The following is a 17,352-nucleotide window of genomic DNA, read 5'->3' as shown; positions in this document are numbered from 1 at the left end:
TTATTGGTTTCTTGCAAGATGGGGGCACGCACGGACGCAGCGGCTCTATGTTCTCCAGTTTGGTGTCATTTGTTTTTCTACAGTCGCCCAGATTTAATTTCTCTCGGAAAGAGGTGCGATATATCCGAAAAGACTACCAACATACCTACGATATCCCCGAGGACATTTCGAGACCTCCGGGATTTCCGTGGAGAGTCAGCCCACTCAGAGTACGTCGGAGAGAGAAAGCCAAAGCGCGGATGCCGGGCGGGCTTAGCTGCAAAGCTAGGACAACAACCACACCGAGCACCGCTTCTGAGTATCTTTTTGACCAACGGCAGATGCATCACCCACAAAACGGATGAGTTGGAACTTCAGATGGCTACCAACAGCTATGTTAGGAACTGTAACATTATTTTTCATCAGGGATACATGGCTAAACCCGCAAATCCTCGATGCTGCGGTATTGCTAGCTAGCTGAACGCTATTTTGAAACGATCGTTGAAAACAATTAACAGGCAAAAGCAAAGGAGGGGGACTTCGAGTGTTTATACACAATGAATGGTGTTGAGACAGTAGGATCATTAACACTCACTGCTCTGAGGATTTAGAAATATTGGCAATATGGTGGAGACCCTTCTATTTACCCAGAGAGCTAACGATCCTCATTGTGATGGCGATCTATATTCCTCCGGATGCAAACGCCAACACAACACCTCCTGCAGCTTGAACAAAGCGTGTTTAAATTCTGTCTTGCCTAAGTTTATTCAGTACGAAAAGTGTCGTACTAGAGGAGACAAAACTCTTGACCATGTTTATTCTAATATCAAACATGCTTACAAGGCCACTTCCCTTCCTCTACTGGCAGGATCAGATCTTCTCTGCCTATCCCTCACCCTCGCTTACACTCCACCCCGAAGGCTAACAAGTTCACAAATAAAGATAATACAAACTTGGCCCGATGGCACCCTTTCTCAGCTGCAGGATTGTATTTCTCGCACCAACTGAGAACTTTTCAAACACCACAACCTCCAGGACTACACGGACACTGTACTTTCCTACATCAAAAACTGCACGGACAACGTCACTGTTAATAAACGGATACAAGTTTTTCCTAACCAAAAATCCTGGATGACCAAGGAGACACAGGCACTCATCAAATGCTGTATGTTACGGCTGGCAGCCTGGACACACACTATGTAGGAGGTGTGTGCTTTCTTTTCTTTACAGGTATCTGCAGCTGTGGCTCCACCCTTGTGACAGAGCCCTGCCCAGGCCAACACAGCTGTAATTAATTCCCCAATCATCCCTCCTGCCCTTATTTAAACCCTTTTTAGTTGTCAGTTCGCCCCTTGCCTTTGCCCTTGCCATTGATGCCTTGCTGAGTTGCAGGCTTGTGAGTATGTTACTCCCTGTTATATTTTGTATGTGTTGTTAATGATTTTGGGTTGCATAGGGGGACTTGAGATAAGTTTAGACACCTTTGGGTATACATATAGTTTGTGCATTTAGACAAAGTTATTCCCCCGTCTAGATTATATTACATCAGTTTAACAGTGGCATCCTTCGGTCTTATTTTCTGTATTTTTGTGGGTGTTCATTTGGACACCTGTCTGGGAGGGGGTTTTACCGTGTTTATTTGAGGGTGCCACTTTAATATCTCGTGCTTCCCCTATGTTATCCCGTAGTCTGTTTTAATGACTTTATTGTACATAAAATATAACTAAGGCTACTTGCAGTGTTTGTCCGAACTCATCTTTACCAGAGCCTGTCTGCTGTGATAGTTGCGACTCCCTGGTAGATAATACCCCAGGGGGAGTCGTAACACTGTAACGTCGCCTTTAGATCAGAGGACAAGGTGCAGTACAGCGATGCAATAAGCAGAGCTGAAAAGAGGCATTAAAGGCCAAGGCAGCATATACAAAGAAAATTGAGGAGCACTTCACAGGAAACAACCCAAAGAAGATGTGGCAGGGAATACGACATATTACCAACTACAATAACAATAATATATCTGTTAAGGCAGATGACTCACTAGCTGAGGAATTAAACAGTTTCTTTGCCCGATTTGAGACCAACAAATCAGACCTAGTGTCAAACCCCCACCACCACCTGTACACTGAAATTTCAGGAAAAGGAAATGAGACTGGTAATGTGATCTGTGAACACCAAGAAGACTGCTGGCCCTGACGGAGTTCCTGGGGAGGTGGTCAAAGCCTGTGCTCATCAGCTGGCTGGAGTTTTCACAAAAAATCAATTGTTCCCAGCAACAATCCATCATTCCATCCTGCCTGAAATCTGCCAACCATTGAGAGCCTGAATGATTATAGGCCTGTTGCACTCACGCCTGTGATCATGAAGTGCTTTGAAAAGTTGGTCGCCTCACCAGTTTGCTTATAGAGCAAACAAATTCACCGAGGATGCCATCGCTATTGCCACATCACTGAACAACCTGGAACACCATGGGAATTACGTGAGGATTCTTTTTATTGACTATGACTCAGCCTTCTGATAGGTCTGAAAAGTATGATAGGTCTGCAAATACAACTTTAGGAGCAGGTTAAGAAAGAGTGAGATCAATTTGAATAGGAAATAGGTTTATTATCGGACTCCAGGATGGTTGGAGAAAGCTCCGACAGCTGTGAACCTCTCACAGCCTGTCTTCCTCGCAAATCTCTCTGAATGAACACTAGGTCAGTCTTTATATAGGAACTCAGGGTGATATTTCTAAGACAGTGGTGTAGGACAGAGCTTATGTAAACAAAACTTTGGGCTAATATGGTTAGACATTTGCAGGTTTAAGTTGTATGCAAACACGATATTTTTATAGCGCACACAAACTGCCGCAGCCTGCCTTATAATGCGCGCTTCGAACAAACAGTTCCAAAGAGAGTTGGCTACATTCCACAATACAAGGAAACAATTGCAAAACATGTTAGCCAGCCTATGTTAAACTTCGTCAGGCGAACAAACAATTGCAAGGCCAGCTAGTTAGCTATCTCACAATTTGTGGTGCGAACAAACAATTGCAAGGCTAGTTGGCCTATGCTACATTCCACTGTCTTAACAAACAATTGTAAAACCAGTTTGGCCCCATGGCTCGACATGGCCCGGGGGGCCACATGGACTTTAGAAGTTTGACAGATGGGCCGGGTCAGCACAAGATACAATACATATAAAAATCTGCATCCGTTAACAGTACATATGAAACATAAACAGAAAAAAATGACAAAGTATTTACATACTCATCACTCATCATTAAAGTAAAAAGTACAAAGTAAAGTAAGAATGAATGTATTAAGAAATATTAAAATGTAATTTAAAAAAAGATAAAGGTACTTTAAAACACGAAAAAGAAATAAGAGTGGACAGAGCTACTGCCACTGGCTTCCGCGTGACGGCGCCTTCTTGAGGGGGAAAAAATTGGACAACCTCAGGGGGCCGGATTAAAAAGCCTGTGTGGCCCGCGTGCCGTAGTTTGCCCATGTCTGGACTATCCTCTTCCATCTGCTGCTGGTTGTTGTTGTTGTTGTAGAGGCAGCGCCCAGGTGGCCCTAACATAGGGTACGCCTGGCTAGCGCTAGCACCTTGGACGGCTCAGTCACCAGCACATCCAGGGGGGGTGAGGCGACACCGAAGATCTGGAGGCGGAGGGAGGAAAGGCCGGGGCAACGCTGGAGCCAATGTTCGAGGTCTTGCGTCTCTTCCCGGCAGAGGGGGCAGGTTGGGTCGAGGGTGGGGTTGAGAAGGTGACGGTAGGCTCTCAGGCTTGGGTGGTGGCCCGAGCGGAGGCGGGCGATGAGAACCGCGTCGCTCCGGTTCTTCACGCGCGCACAGTTTAGGCGCTAGTTATATTTTGGGTAGACGACCGCTGCGCGATGATCCGGTCTTGGTGGATTGTCGCGAATTAGTCGTCTGATGGCTGCCTTGGCTGGGGCGAATGAGATTGGTCGTGGCTCATCGACCTTGGAGGAGGCGGCTTCCTTCGCTAGGGCGTCTGCCATCTCGTTCCCAGGCAACCCGCAGGGACCTGGGGTCCACAGGAGGGCTGTCCGAGCCCTGCACTGGTTCAGCAGACGACGGATTTCGCCCGTGTCGGCCGAGTGGCTGGCGATGGCAGTCAGTAGTGATTGACTGTCCGAGCACACTGCGACGTCACCAGTGATGTTCGTGTCAGTTAGCCATTGCAGGGCCATCGTCATGGCCGCCTTCTCTTCCTCGAAGGAGGACGTGAAAGGGGCCCCACGCATCAGCTTTGAGTGTGTGGTGATTGGGTCTGCCGGATCTCCAGTGGTGACGATCATTGCCACCCCGCCGGCCCTTGTTCCATCGGTAGCAGAGCCGTCGGTGTAGATGGTGACCTCTGGTGCGACTGCACGGATGGCGGAGATGGCACGTTCCCGAAGGACTGGCGGGGGATCGAGTTTTGTGGCACTCCCAAGTGTTGCAGAGACCGTCCAGAGGTCGGTGTCGTTCACCCATGGGCACTCGATGGGGGGCGGGAGGACCTCTCGTTGGTTGGACAGGGCGGGGGGGGGGGGGGGGGGTGGGGGACATATTTCCCGACGCGGTCTTGCGCCAGCTGGAACGCTGGAGACGGTGCACGACTGTCTTAGTAGCAAGTTCGTGCCGAGGGTGATCAGGAGGATGGCGGAGGGCTTTTTCAAAGGAGATGGCTGCTAGTTGGTTTACTCGCGAGGAGTAGTAGCACACGCCCGCTTCTAGCTGCAGCGCCTCGACTGGTGTAGTCCTCAGTTGGCCCGTCACGATGCGCAGGGCACTGTTCTGGGCGCGACCAAGGTCGTCGAGTCGCGACCGCGACAGGAAGGGTTGCCATGCTGGGGCGGCATAGTCCATGACACTCCGCTGAAGGGCGAGGTGGACAGAGCGTAGGCTGTTTTTCTGCCAGCCCCAGTCTTTTGTGGTCAGAGAGGCAAGGATGCGGTTTCGGGAAGCCACTGTCTTGGTGACGGCCTTCACGTGTGGCCCGAAACTCAGGCACCTGTCGAGCTTTACCCCAAGGAATTTGGGGGTGGGGTTGAAGTGCAGGCTCATTGTTCCCACAGTGACGGACGGGGTCCAGGAAGCCTCCCTTGGGTCGGTTGAGAAGAAAGTGACCTCACTCTTCGAGGCGTTCAACTTCATCTTCTTTTTGCAGCTCCACTCGCAGACAGCTCCGACTGCGTTCTGGATCGCCGCCTCAGCGTCTTCCTTGCGTGTACTCTGTGCCAGCAGGGCAACATCGTCGGCATAAAGCGCGATGTCGACACCTGCTGGGATGACTCTTCGGAGGTTGTTGATGTATAACACGAAGAGGAGGGGTGCAAGGACAGAGCCTTGGGGGAGACCTTGGCGCAGTGGAACGGACTTTGAACTTCTTAACCACCGACCACAAACTATTAGACTCGGTCCCTGCCTCTCTTTCTCCATTAGTAAGTAAGTAACAGGAAGGTCGTTTGGTGTAGATCTACCTTCCACAGGATGACTGAGGGAGGGTAAGTATAAAGACTGAGAGGTAAGTGATCCATCTTATTCTTGTTGGCATCGGTGAGGCAACTTGTAGTCGCCGGAAAATGGCGCTCAAGGCGGAGAGCTAACAAGTATGAATATGTCATAAATAAATGTCATAAATGTGTCTGGCCTGGGAAGACGAACTTGTGGAGAAGCACTATACAATTTCGTCATACGCTGCTGAGGGTATGATGACGACAATGCCTATGTCTGATTACACTGAGCACTGGCTCCCCTCAAGGCTGCATACTGAGTCCACTTCTATACTCCCTGTACACATAGGACTGCACACCAACCCACCAGTCTAACTCTATCATCAAATTTGCCAATGACACCACTGTGGTCGGGCTCATATCAGGAGGGGTTGAGTCGGCCTAAAGAGATGAGGTCAACAAACTGTCTTTGTGGTGCTCGGTGAGGCCCTACTCCTCATAAATGGAGTATGTGTGAACAGGGTCCAGTCCTTTAAATTCCTGCGGGTCCAAGTCACAGATAAGCTCTCCTGGGGTACAAACATCACAGCAGTTTAAAGAAGGCCCAGAAACGACTCATTTTCCTCAGTATACTCAGGAGGAACAACTTGGACACGAAGCTTCTGGCAACCGTATATAGAGCCACTGTGGAGAGCATCCTGGCAAATTGCATCACAGTGTGGTACGCGGGAAGCACGGCAGCAGATAAAAAGGCCATGCAGAAAGTGATTAACACTGCCAGAAGATCGCCGGCTGCTCTCTGCCCTCACAAGAAGACATTGCCAGCCATCGTTACCTCAGCAGAACCAGGAACATCATCGGGGACCCATACCACCCTAGTCACAATCTGTTCCAGCTGCTGCTCTCTGGCAGACACACTAGGTTCCACAAATTACGGACAAATAGGCTTAAGGACAGTTTTTTCCCCACATCCACCAGGACTCTAAACTTGCAGTAACACTTATTACCTATCTATTTATGTTTAAAATGCTTTTCCTATTTCTGCATCCTCACTCTCTTGCTACTGTGACAACGGAATTTCCCGGGATGAATATAGTTACCCAATCAAATCCAATCCACAAAATACCTTCTGTGTAATAACTTCGGGGTGAGGTAATATGAAAAGATCTTGGGCGGTGATCTGCCTCCTACTGGCTGACCGAAGGTAAGTGCTTTTCACTTGTGATTCGTTCAGGGGGTGATGCGATGCATCCATAATGGCAGAATGCCAAATTACGAGTCCAAAATTATCCCTTTTTTTGCTGAGAAAACGCACTTTATGGAGAAGCAATACCAATTTCGTCATACACAGTTTCCGGGTATGGTGACAATTAGGCTTTTGTTGTTGTTAGTTTAGTCAATGATGATGACAAAGCCTGGGTCCGATTAATATTATTATTATTATATTATTGATTCGGTCAGGCTATCTGTCTGCTGCTAACTGTTTATCGTTTATCCATATTAAAAGAAGGCTCCCCATCTCCTTATGAATGTCACCGTGCACCTTGGAAATTATGGTTAGTCTTTGGAAAGCTTGATATCCTTCATAGTCTTTCTGCTTCAGGATGGTGCATATTGTTGAAAAACTCCCTTCGTATTGGCGAGCCAGCTCTGTCGTGCATACACCACTGATGGAAAAAATGCAACTCTCCGCTCAGTGCTCATAGAGATCTTTAACACAAGGGAGAAGCGGCAAGCTAGACAATGCGCTGAATTCATAAGCAGCCTCTCGCGTCTCGTATGTTCGTATTTCAAAATGTGTCCCGTATCTCAAGGTAAATATTTTCTCGAATTCTTCGTATGTCGAGGGACACGTATGTCAAGGTATTACTGTACATTCTTTCCATATACTTATAACTGAATTTTATTTCGGCCAAGATAAAGGAAACGTTAGACCACATTACTGACCTCGGTGGAAGGACACCTGTAGGTGCTGCCACAACTTCAGAGGTCACTGGCTCATCATCTGGTGTTTTAGGATCTGCAGTGCTGTTAGCTGAGATGTCCCCAGGTTGAGAAAGAGCAGAACTGTGACAGATTGAGAAATATAGAATGCATACAAAATTAGGTCCACTACGTGTACAGGACTGTATCCTAGTAATCAAAATTTCAGACGTTCATTTTTCCAATGAAGAGTACAGTGGCCTCAAATCAGAAAAATAGAAGTGAACAATGTCAATTAACTAATGAAGTCAATACATACACAGAGGGTTCATATGCCTTTTTTTCACAGCCAAATTGAAGGTCAATTAAGACCATTTTTGCATTTTTTTTAAATCTAACACATTTGCCAGATCCGCCGTTTTATATACAGTGGGGCAAATAGGTCTTTACTCAACCACCAATTGTGAAAGCTATCCTACTTGAAAAGATGAGAGGCCTGTCAACATGGGTAAACCTCAACCACGAGATACCGAACCACGAAGACCCACAAATTGTCGAGGACACCACACATACTTCACACTGTAATGTTGGAACTCATCCGGGATTCAATAGTCAATCAAAACTGTGAGGTCGACGTCCCAACCACTAATCCATGAGCCAGCTCACCCACACATCGGTGGCAAAAAACTAAATACAGTGGGGCAAATAAGTATGTAGACAACCCCCAATTGTGCAAGTTATCCTGCTTGAAAATATTAGAGAGGCCTGCAATTGTTAACATGGGTATGTATGTATGTATGTATGTATGTATGTGTGTATGTATATATATATATATATATATATATATATATATATATATATATATATGCCTGCTGTTTCAACCATACATTTTTTTAAAAACTGATGTTTGCTATTTTGAATGAAAGCATAAAACTGGCCTTGGTACTTGACGCTTGAATGGCAGTTTGACGGTGGAAAAACACTTAGCAACAGCTTCCCTTTTTTTGTTGACAGCTTGCTAACATAGTTTGCATGCTTTGTGGCAAGCTAATATTATGCTATTTAAAAAAAGGCTAGTTCCTTGGAATATTAGGCAAACAGCAGAAGATCGGTTTTCAGTGAAAAAATATTTAGTTTTCCACTCACTATCCAACACTCGAAATTCTTCTTCGAGAAGAGTCAGATGGTCAAGTGCAAACGTGGAGTAATAGTCCTACGCTTCACCTCAACAAAAACAATGCATCTACAGTGCTATCTAGTTGAAAAACATCAGAAAAATTAAAAAATTAACAGGGTTTTTTAATTTAATATTATCAAGTTCGGCGGGCAGGATAAAAACGTTTAATCATGTGGCCGTAGTTAGCCCATGCCTGCTTTAGGGGGACTTTCCCGGAAAAGGGTGACAATCAATTTCCCGTCTCCATTAACTCCCAAGATACTACCACACCGGATGGCGAGGAGTTCTTGCCTCTGCATGTGAAGATGGTTGTCACTTACAATTTCTGTTCAATGAGACCTCAGTCACCACACACACTTTTACACATTCACACTATGGACGTTAAGCTTAAGCAGGACACCCTCCACGGTTCAATTTTATAGACGCACTCTGTCCGTTTTCTTAACCAAGAACTAGTATTCGTTAGGGTTTTTCTAAGTCGCTACCCCCTCAGACTTGACAGAAAAAAAATAATGCCCCATTAAGAATGTTTACTCACCAGAACAAGAGCGTCCCACTGTCTGGTAAGTTGTAAACCATTGGCTCCCCAGCTGCGGAGCCGAAATCGTCATGGAAAGATGGGTTTTATTCGATGGCAACGGTGCATCCAGAAATCGACTCCGCATCTAGAGATCCCCAGGTTTTGACTTTAGACTCGAAGGACCATTTATGTCAAGTTAGCCAATTTGATATTTTGTAAAAGCATGAAAATGAAACATTTGGAACACTCTTATTCTGTTGAGGGAAAAAACAGCGTATCTGTTTTCTTTAGATTAGATTAGAGTTCAAGATGGCGGGCGCTCTCCAGTTCGTTCATTGAAAGGCAAGACACCCAATTTCACGACTTACTACAAACTGACCTTCGATATCCCCAAGAACATCCGGAGACCTCCGGGATCTCCGAGAATATCCAACCCACCCAAAGTACGCCGTAGACAGCGGAGAGAAAGAAAGCAAAAGACCGGATGCCGGGCGGCCATTGCGGCTAAGCTACGACAACAACCACGCCGAGCCCCGCTTCCTAGTATCTTTTTGACAAACGCCCGATCCATTACCCACCATCTTTGGCGTGGATCTGCCTTCTACAGGCGAACTGAGGGAGGGTAAGTAAGAAGACAGTGAGAGGTAAGTGATACATTTTATTCTTGTTAGCATCGGTGAGGCAACTTGCAGTCGCCGGATTGATGGCGCTCAAGAGGTGATGTGATGTTTCCATCGTGGCGGAGTGCTAACAAGTCTGAATATGTCAGTTGAGGGGAGAAGCACTATACAATTTCGTCATACGCAGCTGAGGGTATGATGACTACTAGGCTTTTTGTCAAGTCAATGATGACGACAATGCCTATGTCTGATATATTCTCTGTTCTTGTTGTTTTTGCAATGCTTCGTCCGCTGCGCCTCATGTCTTATTATTATTCATGTGGGGATGTTAGTGCAGTCTAAGCTTTTACATACCAGAGCATGGCGCACAGTCTACTTGCCGAAAGACATTTAGCCAACTGACATCTGGTCGACAGCCAACTCGCCGATGGGCCATCTGGCCGAACGTAGAATTAGCCAAAAGACTATTCGGCCGACCGACTATTTGGCCGACCGACTATTTGGCCGACCGACTATCTAGCCGAAGAACATTTAGCTGACGCGCTCGCCACGCCCCCGTCGTGTGTGTATACAAGTTTTTCAACCTCGGCCCACGGGCCATATACGGCCCGTTACTGATAACAACATTCATTTAGAATAACAAGTTTCAGATAATAACATTCATTTAGGATCGAAATGTACTGCCACCTGCTGGATATATTTCTAAATACTAGTGCAATGTGCTGGCTTGAATTTATATAATGTACACATATGCACACTCTTGCCACTTGAGAAAAGAACACTGTAAGACTTAATAAAAACCAGACTAGGGGGCTTAGAGAACAATACATGAAAATGCAATGGAACTCTGTCAAAGTGAGCAATATTTCAATTGTAAATAATTTCCCATTATTTTTGGCAATATATATTCAAAATGATTTCAATGATTCAAATATTAATATCAATGTTTTCTATGCTGGTGTAAATTACAGTATCTACTGTTATAACTTTTTTCTTCTTCTGTCATTAGGGTACTCACTGTTATGGTTACTTTATTTGGCCGTGAATACATTTCCTTGTTATTCCAAATGAATTTAGTTATCTGTAACTTGTTATTCTTAATGAATGATGTTTACTGTAACTTGTTATTCTAAATGAATGTTGTTATCAGTAACGGGCCGTATATGGCCCGCGGGCCAAGGTTGAAAAACTTGTACACACACACGACCGGGAGCAGTGCGAGCGTGTCAGCTAAATTTTCTTCGGCTAGATAGTCGGTCGGCCAAATAGTCGTTCGGCTAATTCTACGTTCGGCCAGATGGCCCATCGGCGAGTTGACTGTCGGCCAGATGTCAGCCGGCTAAATGTCTTTCGGCAAGTAGACCGGCCACGCAGAGCAGTACAGAAAAATGTACATGATGCATTAAAGGAGGTTGATGAAAGAAGCGGGAGGCACTTGTCCCAGGTTCCTGCTTACCTCCAACCACCACGCAATCTTTGTGTATGAGACATTGAAATCAAGGGGAGCGGTAGATCACTACTATACAGCCTCACTCTAATCAGGCCCCTAGAGTAAAGATCCCAGCTGTGACTACATACGGTAAGATCAAATGAATGACATGGTCAGCGCAGAAAAACTGCCCATGACTTGACCTCTATGCCCCATCACCTAACCAAACCATGGGATTTCTAATGTGCTACTGTCAGGCCAGACTGACACTTTAAATATGACTGAGGATAAAGTATATTTTTTTGGGAATTATGTATTATTTTTGCGAAATAGCCAACACCCACTTATACCTGTATATAGACTCCCCAAGTGGCCGGCTAGTGTCAAAACAGTCAGGAAGGATGATATATTCCTCTGAGGAGGTGGATGATGAGCGACTTTTTGTCTTCTCTTGCTTCTTTAAACTGTCTTTCACATCAGACTTTTTCTCATTTTGTCTTGTTTTGCCCTGTACACTGACACCGTAAATGTACGGAGCCTCAGCATCTGTATTAGGAATTTCAAAAACAGGTTTAATGACATTAAAGTAAAAGTGATGAATAAAAACTCGAAAAACTATATGGGGTTCCGGTAATACATGTGGTGAAAACTGGCACTGCAGCCAGGAAGAATATACAGAAGCGCAAAACAATTTTTCCACTTTCATTTGCCAGGTGAGTCCTTTATGATGGAGAATCATGGTGTGTGATCAAACCAACATTGCATTAGATCAGAGAAGACGGAGGCAAAAAACTGCATATCAATGTTGGAAATGATCATGTCAACATACAGCATGAAATTATCTATTAAAAAACAATGTATTGATTAGACAAGTCATCAAATGTAAGGTGCCAGCTTTGCTGTTAGACATCCATAATGAAACAATGAATAAAGAAAAAGGAAAGACATCCTTTTGGAATTTCACTTGCAAGGAGGACGGACGTTTAGGACCGCAATTCCCAATGGCGTTCTGCCTTTTCTTTCTGTTGTCCATTTTTATTAATTATGAACAATGTTCCCACTAACTTCATTTGTCTGGGCATACAAACAACCTCCATGAGCACACTAAGGAGCACTGTGGGCAACATCAGAAATGCTCACTTTGGCCACAAGAGTATTACACCTGCCATCACATCAGCAAGTGAATTTCTCCTACCCATAAATGTTTTAGTGACTAGATTTATTAATTAAATTTTAGGGTTAGGGTGAAGGTGATGATGAGGGTTAGGGTTTAGGGTTAGGTTTAGGATTAGGGTTTATCCTTTATTTTTATGTATTATTGTCTCTTAAGACTTTACTTTATATATTATATTCGATACTTTAATGTTTTAAAACCTTACTTTCAAGACTCTACTCCAGGACTCAAGCTGTGCGAGAGGCAGTCTTTGATCTATTAGTTAAATTCATCTCTTCAAATTCAAATTTTAAATTTTGGACACTACTTTTTTGACCCACTCAGTCATGCCTTGGCTGTTTTGCACAAAGGATCAACTGTTAGCGCTAAGCAAACACCGGGATTCCCCTGGACCTGGACCTCTCCACAGAGTTAAAGAGGAAGAGAAGAGGATGCAGAGCTGGACGAAAATGTCAGGAAAAAAAGAGACACTTCAGACCCAGCAATCCATTTATTACTATGGGGAACGAAAGATCTCTCCCCAATAAGATTGAAGAGCTAACGGCGCCGACCAAACAACATGGACAATATCGGAGCATCTGCATTATGTGCTTCACGGAGACCTGGCTGGATGAGCGAATACCAGACTCTCTCATCTCCTTGGATGGCTTTCAGCTGGTGAGGGCGGACAGAGATGATGAGGAGAGCGGTAGGAAGAAAGGTGGGGGACTAGCTGTTTTTATTAATAGTAGATGGTACAGTCCTGGGCATATTACTGTGAAGGAGCAACTTTGCACTCGAGATATCGAGCTAGTAGCTGTTCGCATCAGGCTGTTTTACATCCCCAGGAGTTCTCGCATGTCATCGTAATAACTGCGTATATACCTCCTTCGGCCGATGCGGCAGTGGCTCGCGAGCTGCTCCACACTACTGTGTCCCGGCTACAGACGTCACACCCCCAGTCTCTCCTTCTTATCTCTGGTGATTTTAACCATGCTCCCTTGACTTCGACTATCCCCACCTTCACTAAATATGTTAATTGCCACACCAGGGAACGAAAAACTCTGGACCTGCTGTATGCCAACACAAAGGAGGCATACAGCTCAGTCCCCCTGCCCCCACTGGGCCGCTAAGACCACAAGCTGGTCCATCCGATCCCCACCTACATCCATATGGTGAAGAAAATAAAACATACCACGAGGATCATACAAAGATGGACCGAGGAGACCAGTATGGTACTGAGGGACTGTTTCGAGATAACTGACTCGGGAGGTGCTGTGCAATTCACATGGGGAAGACATCGGCAGCTTGACCCACTGCATCACAGATTACATTAACTTCTGTGTTGAGAACATTGTACCCTCCAAGAAGGTCTGTTGTTACTCCAACAATTAGCCGTTGGTCACCAGGGATCTAAGGGCCCTCCTGAACAAGAAGAGGGCTTTTAGGTCCTGGGAGAAGGAGAGTCTTGAAATGGTCCAGAAGGAGCTGAAGAGAGATAAGGAGGGGAAAGGCCAGCTACAGGAGGAGGATAGAGAAGCAACTCCAAAGAGGTTTGGAGTTTTCTGATGACACCGCTATTGTTGGACGAGTGACTGACGGGAATGACCTGGAGTACCGGGGAGTCATCAGCCTTTGTTGACTGGTGTAGAAAATAAAAACACCTCCACATCAACACCAGTAAGACAAATGAAATGGTCGTCGACTTTCGGAGGACACCTCAACAATCCACTCAGGTGAACATCCAGGGTAAATACATTGAAATTGTGGAGAATTTGAAGTACCTGGGTGTCCACCTCAACAACAAACTAGACTGGTCCACAAACATAGATGCCCTGTACAAAAGGGGCCAGAGCCGCCTCTACCTATTGAGGAGTCTACGGTCCTTTGGAGTGTGCAGGTCACTGCTGAGGACCTTCTATGACACTGTGGTGACATTTACAGTGTTTTATGCAGTGGTCTGTTGGGGATGCGGGACACTAAACAAAATTTATTTGAACGTATATGAATAAAATTCAAGAAAAAAAACGTATCTTGCATAACACCGGGAAGAACTCACTTATGACTGCCATTGCTCGCTCAAGGTGCCGCCATCTTACTTTTTACCAGAGACTTGGACACTTTCTGGATTACCTGGTCATGTGACTTCCTTTTTTAACTCGTCCACATGCAGGCAACACCCTTTCAGAATGTGCAATCCAGCAGATGATGATGTCATTTGCTCAGGTGAGCAGTCAGCTGTGGAATTGATGACTCACAAAATATTTTTGAAGCCACGTCAGTTTGAAAATTAATAATTGTACATTGTCGGAAGCCAAAGTGTTTTATTTTATGTTTCTTACATTTAGTCACTTTGGGCGAAAACAATCAGTGTGTGGTTGGTATGCGTTCTAAATGTCTGAGACAAAACCTTTCATCTGTTCTCTGAATAAAAATTCACAAATTTGTCTTGTCCTATTTTTTGTTTAACTCTTTCAAATAAGGGCTGCGAGTGGTTAGCGCATCGGCCTCCCAGCTCTGGGGCCCTGGGTTAAAATCCAGGTCATGCATGTGAAGTTTGCACCTTCTCCCAAAGCCCACGTGGATTTCCTCCGGGTACTCTGGTTTCCTCCCAGATTCCAAATACATGCATGGTAGGCTGATTAGACACTCTAAATTGCCCCTAGGTATGGGTGTGAGTCTCCATGGTTGTCTGTCTCCTTGTGCCCTGCGAACGGCTGGCCACTGATTCAGGGTGATCCCCACCTCCGGCCTGGAGTCAGCAGGGACAGGCTCCAGAACCCCCCACCACCATAATGAGGATGAAGCGGTTGAGAAAATTAAATGAGATATTTCAAACAGTTTTGGATGGGAGTATTTCTTCAATTTATATTACCCATTATGCCATTAATGACTTCAGTTTCTTCTTCGATAAGCTCCAAGGTAGGGCTGCCTTTGTCCAGCGCATAGCCATCTAGAGGACGAGGGGAAATGCAGGAAGTCACTTCTAATGAGAGAACGAAGATGCAATTCAATTAATTTGATCTGATAAGTGAGACACTCTCAGCAGAAATATGTAGTTACTGTACATTTTTTTTCTATTTGAACATAAAAAGCAATAATAAACATACAACACAAAATAAATGTCAACTCTTCTTACCGGCTGGGGTGTTATTTGGAACACTCTCCAACTCTTGAACAATGTTAATGTCCAGTAATTCAAAAGACAAAAGATCCTGAAAATATAAAGCAAAGAGAGTATACCATTTTTATGTTTAACACCATTCAGGCCTATCTTTTCAAGGTCCCACAAATGCTTGTAGTTTGATGAACCATATCAGTATAAGCAGAAGTGCAGCAAGGACGATTTACATGATTTAAACCAGTGCTTCTCAAATAGTGGGGCGTGCCCCACTACAGTAGCTGGCAGTGGCGCTCTCATTTATTTTTTATTTCAGGCATTGATGCACTTAAAATCTTTTCTGTTGCAGACTTAAAATGAGATTTAATAAAGTTATTCTTTGTAAGTTTGACTATATTTCTTTCTTTTTTCCTTTTCTTTAATGTTAATAAGGATAATATGTTGTACTTATGACAATTTTATAAAATGATTTTATTTATAGTCACGGTGGGAAGTGGGGGGGAGGCGAATAGTTTTCTTCTTGCTAGGGGGGGGGGGGGGGGGGCTAACAGAAAATAATTGAGAAGCACTGATTTAAACAATCATTTTTTAAAGTAGTTTTTCTGCCCAGTTTTCTCCAATGATAAAATGGTGCTTCCACGTGCATTGGTTTGTTGTCAAATACTGCATCACCTTTTGTCAATTTCAGCGTGAAAAGGAACGGCACAAAGAGTCCAGACCAAATGTATTTCGGCGCAGACCAAAAAACTATACACATTTCAGGTGTGAATAAGGCCAACGAGATGCATATGTATAATTAATCACATATCAACAGCGTATCTATTAGTTTTGTAACTTTTTGGCAAGCTTGCACAACAAACTGGTCAACCGTTGTTAGATCAGTATGAAAATAAGTGAGATTTTTGGGTTTGAGGTTTTGTTTGTTGTTTTTTTAAACACATGAATTGAGGTAGATTCCACATATCAAGAAGATTAAAGGGACTGTCGATGGACTAGAGCTTAAAACATGGGCAAAACTGAAAACAACAGTGCTGAAATTCTTGAGCTATAGCAATAAACTTAAACTCTAAGGGAATCAACAATGATTGGCAGATGCCTGTATGTGCATGTGAGGTTGTGTTATGTGTATGTATGTATGTATTGGATTGGATAACTTTATTCATCCCGTATTCAGGAAATTTCCTTGTGACTATAGCAAGAAAAGGCATTGTTATAAATTAGACAATACGGTCGCAAAGGCCACAGAACAACAAAGCAAAAGTAGAAAATACAAAGACAACGGCACACGGTCCACTTGTCGAAAGACATTCAGCCGAGATCTGGCGGAGGGCCAACTCGTCGAGGGGGCATCTGGCCAAATGTAGAATTAGCCGAATGACTAATTAGCCGACCGACTAGCCAGCCGAAGGACATTGTGCCGACGTGCTCGCCCCGCCTCCGGTCGTGTGTGTGTACATGTTTTTCAACCTCGGCCCACGGGCCATATACGGCCCGGTACAGATAACAACATTCATTTAGAATAACAAGTTACAGATAACAACATTCATTTAGGATAACAAGTTACAGATAACAACATTCATTTTGAATAACAAGTTACAGATGACAACATTCATTTGGAATAACAAGTGCATTTATTCATGGCCAAATAAAGTAGTCATAACAGTATGTACTATAATGACAGAAGAAAAAAGTAGTTATAACAGTAGATACTGTAATTTACCCCAGCATAGAAAACATTGAGATTAATTTTTGAATTAAGGTTCTCAGCAAATCATTTTGAATATAATTCCTAAAATAATGGGAAATTATTTAAAATTAAAATATAGTTGGCACACATCACTAGAAGTAATTGTGTTCAATAGCATTTTTAGGTATTGTTCTCTAAGCCCTCTACTCTGTATTTTAGTAAGTATTCTAGTGTTTTTTTCTCACGTAGCGAGAGTGTGTGTATTAGTACATAAATAAGAATATTGAATACAAATAAAG

The 17,352-nt window shown here is 44.3% G+C and overlaps 1 protein-coding gene across 9 annotated transcripts in view; it reads right to left on the bottom strand.

Moving 5' to 3' along the window:
* Positions 1-7,090: 7,090 nt before the first annotated feature.
* Positions 7,091-17,352, bottom strand: part of nbr1b (NBR1 autophagy cargo receptor b) — an 89,893-nt gene continuing 79,631 nt past the window's right edge. For 6 of the 9 annotated variants that reach the window (XM_077735375.1, XM_077735374.1, XM_077735373.1 and 3 more), the window contains 4 exons: positions 15,385-15,460; positions 15,121-15,231; positions 11,443-11,638; positions 7,091-7,490 (listed from right to left, as the gene is read on the bottom strand). In XM_077735375.1, the coding sequence (XP_077591501.1) occupies positions 7,214-7,490; positions 11,443-11,638; positions 15,121-15,231; positions 15,385-15,460 (660 nt within the window). In that variant the 3' untranslated portion in view covers positions 7,091-7,213. The remainder of the gene's footprint in view (positions 7,491-11,442; positions 11,639-15,120; positions 15,232-15,384; positions 15,461-17,352) is intronic. The other 3 variants (XM_077735370.1, XM_077735376.1, XM_077735377.1) reach the window with 3 other exon arrangements.

The sequence above is a fragment of the Stigmatopora nigra genome, chromosome 15 (assembly GCF_051989575.1).
Source record: "Stigmatopora nigra isolate UIUO_SnigA chromosome 15, RoL_Snig_1.1, whole genome shotgun sequence".
NCBI classification, from domain to species: Eukaryota; Metazoa; Chordata; class Actinopteri; order Syngnathiformes; family Syngnathidae; genus Stigmatopora; species Stigmatopora nigra.
Note: the sequence above shows the minus strand (reverse complement) of the source record. Positions and strands in the feature narration are given on the sequence as shown.